A 3,745-nucleotide genomic window follows, 5' to 3' on the forward strand; every position below is an offset into this window, starting at 1 on the left:
GGATAGATAGATGGATAGATGGATAGATGGATGGATAGATAGATGGATAGATAGATGGATGTTGATATGTCGGTCTCGCAATTGAAGGACTTTCTTTTAAGAATATGAGGAGGAATGTCTTTCATCGGAGGGTGTTTAATCTGTGGAATTCATTGCCACAGAAGACTCTGGAGGCAAGGTCAGTGTATATATTTAAGGCAGAGATAGATTGTTTATTACTATGGGTATCAAAGATTACAGGGAGAAGGTATGAGAACGGGGTTAGTAGGGAGAGATAGATCAGCCATGATTGAATGGCGGGGTAGATTTGATGGGCCAAATGGCCCAATTCTTCTTCTATCATTTATAATCTTCACCTTGTTTTCCTTCCCTCATTTGAGGGATATCTCCACTAGACCCTTCCCCCCAATGTCCAGCAGCGGAAGGACACTAGACAGTGGTCCTCCCCCATGGAGCCTTGGCGTTGGCTGCACCAAGCTTCAGTGCGTCCCTCAGCACGTACTCCTGCAGTGTGGAGCGGGCCAGTCGGCAACATTCCCCTATGGATATCTGGCTGAAATTTCCTTTCTGAAAGGAAGGATTTTCAAGGCGGGAATATGGGATTAGATGGCTTGTTTTTACCTAGAGCTAGTAGGGACTCAATGGGCAGAATGGCCACAGTATGATGTCCACACTAAAATCATACTGTGATTCTCAGTGCAATAGTTAACATTCCTCTACATAAACACTGGCGCAGCGGTAGAGTTGCTGCCTCACAGTGCCAGGGACCCAGGTTCGATCCTGACCACGGGTGCTGTCTGTACGGAGTTTGTACGTCCTCCCCATGACTTGCATGTGTTTTCTCCGAGATCTTTGGTTTCCTCACACACTCCAAAGATGTAGAGGTTTATAGGTTCATTGGCTTGGTATAAATGTAAATTGTCCCGAGCTTTTGTAGGATAGTGTTAGTGCGCGGGAATCATGGCCGGTACGGACTTGGTGGGCCGAAGGGCCTATTTCTGCACTCTAAACTAAACCTTTTTGGTCACATCTTCAAAAAAAACGTATGTCGAGAGGATTCAGCTTCATATTTTATTCCTCTTTCTGTTTCAGATCACTGGATATTTGTTGTGTGTCCACTTCCGGTTTAGTGATGAGTGAGTTAAGTTCAGAGGGACCAAAGAGAATTGCCCTGAAACTTCTCGAACAAGCTCAATTAATATCCAGAGGAGACCCTTCCATTTACAAGCTCAACCTAGAAAGGGAGGTGTTTAATCAGTCCAAGCAACTTGTGAAATGCTCCTTAGGAAAGCCCACCACTACGCACAAGATGAAGACAATTATGTTGCTGGGGGCAACTGGATCAGGAAAGACAACCCTCATCAACGGGATGATCAACTACATCTTGGGCGTGGAGTGGGGGGACAACTTCAGATACAAGTTAATACAGGAGGAGACGGGAAAATCCCAGGCTGAGAGCCAGACATCCTCCATCACTGCCTACCATCTCCACCACCAGGTAGGGTTTAACATCGACTGCTCTCTGACTATCATCGACACGCCAGGATTCGGAGACACCAGGGGCATCAGCCGGGATCGACAGATCATTGACCACATCCGTGAGTTCTTCACTTCCCCACAGGGCATTGATCAGATCGAAGCGGTCTGTTTCGTCGTCCAAGCATCCCAGGCTCGCCTGACCCAGACACAGAAATATGTCTTTGATTCCATCCTTTCCATTTTTGGCAAAGATATCGCGGAGAACTTTCTGATAATGTTGACGTTCGCGGACGGGCAGCGCCCCCCAGTTCTGGAGGTCCTGAAAGCCGACCAGGTACCCTGCCACAAAGATGAAAAGGGATTGCCAGTATACTTCAAGTTTAACAATTCTGCCATTTTTGCCCAGCGTCCGACCTCTGGTGACGAGGGGAGATCTGACGACAGCGGGGAAGAGGATAATGACTTTAACCAGGTGTTGTGGAAGATGGGGACAAACAGTATGAAGAAGTTCTTCGCAGCTCTGAGCATGATGCAGGCGAGGAGCCTGTGCCTGACCAAAGAGGTTCTGAAGGAACGTAGACAGCTGGAGTCTGTAGTGGCCGGGTTGCCGACTCTGATCCAAGCAGGGCTGACCAAATTAGAGGAGCTTAAGAAATCCAAACAAGTTCTGAACCAAAACCAGTCCAACCTTGATGAAAATAAAGATTTTGAGTACGAGGTCGATGTGACTGTTAAAGAAAAGAGGAAACTTGACAGCGATGATTCATTAGTAAACAACTGTACGGTTTGTGAATACAGTTGTCATGACCCCTGTCCATAAGCAGGTTATATTTTCAAATACTGGTGTACATCAATGGATGGGTGGGGAAATTGTGTAGTCTGTCCGGGGAAGTGCCGCATGCTAAAACACCTGAGGGAAGAGTACAGGTATGTCTGTGTAACAAAAAAGGAGAAGAGGACGTTGAAAGAACTGAAGGAAAAGTATGAGAAGGCATGCGGTGAGAAGATGATGAGCCAGCAGAAGGTTATGGAGTTACTTGAGCAGGAGGATGCTGAGGTGGAGAACACATTGAGGAAGCTGTATCAAGAATTATCCCAGGGCATTAGACGAATTGAAGAAATAGCCCTGAGACCAAACCCGTTGTCCACCGTGGCTTACATTGACCACCTTATTCAGGCTGAGATTGACGGGGCGAAGCCCGGCTACATTGAGCGAATTCAGACACTGACCATTGTGAAGAACCATAAAGACTTCAGAGAGAACATTGGCAACAAGGAGAAGCTGTCACCAGAATATTCGAAGGCAGGTGCGGCGGGAAGGAAAAGTACTGAAGAAAAGTCAATGGCAAAAATGTCAAACGTGATGGACTGGTTCTCTTCCAAGAAGTAACTGAGAAACATTCCAGCTGTTTTTCAGTGTGTTTCACTCAACCGATACACAAATCCTCATTCAAATTCCTCGTTCTTCCCCTCCCCCATCTGCCCATAGCCTTTCACATCGAACCTTCCTTCCTCGAAGCTGCCTTCTTCTCAACATATTCCCATAGGGGCTATATGTGAGGAAGGGTTTGCTGGCGTTGGATAGGGTCCAGAGGAGGTTTACTAGAAAGATCCCAGGAATGAGTGGGTTAACATATAATGAGCTTTTGACGGCACTGGGCCTGTACTCGCTGGAGTTTAGAAGGATGAGGAGGGACCTTATAGGAACTTACCAAAGCGTGAAAGGCCTGGATGTGGTGAGGATGTTTCCACTGGTGGGAGAGTCTAGGACCAGAGGTCATAGCCTCAGAATTAAAGGACTTTTTTTAAGAAGATGAGGAGGAATTTCTTTCATCAGAGGGTGGTGAATCTGTGGAATTCATTGCCACAGACAGTTGTGGAGGCCAAGTCAATGGATATTTTTAAGGCAGATATAGATGGATTCTTGATTAGTACGGGTGTCGGGTTATGGGGAGAAGGCAGGAGAATAGGGTTTGGGAGGGAGAGATAGATCAGCCATGATTGAATGGTGGAGTAGAAATCTACGTTTTAAAAATGTCCATTGACTTGGCAATGAATTCCACAGATTCACCAGCCATCCAACATTCTTCCTTGTCTCTTTTCTAAAGGTACGTCCTTTTATTCTGAGGTTCTGGCCTCTGATCCTAGACTTTCCCACTGGGGGAAACATCCTCTCCACATCCACTCTATCCAGGCCTTTCACTGATTCGGTAAGTTCCAATGAAATCTCCCCGCATCCTGCGAGTACAGGCCCAGTGCCGTCAAA

At 46.6% G+C, this 3,745-nt stretch overlaps 1 protein-coding gene across 1 annotated transcript; it reads left to right on the forward strand.

Moving 5' to 3' along the window:
* The first annotated feature begins 1,161 nt into the window (after positions 1-1,161).
* Positions 1,162-2,299, forward strand: LOC116990043. Its single transcript, XM_033047568.1, has one exon. It carries the CDS (start codon positions 1,310-1,312, stop codon positions 2,297-2,299), a length of 990 nt encoding a protein of 329 aa, XP_032903459.1. The 5' UTR covers positions 1,162-1,309.
* Positions 2,300-3,745: the final 1,446 nt, after the last annotated feature.

This window comes from Amblyraja radiata, chromosome 30 (assembly GCF_010909765.2).
Source record: "Amblyraja radiata isolate CabotCenter1 chromosome 30, sAmbRad1.1.pri, whole genome shotgun sequence".
NCBI classification, from domain to species: domain Eukaryota; kingdom Metazoa; phylum Chordata; class Chondrichthyes; order Rajiformes; family Rajidae; genus Amblyraja; species Amblyraja radiata.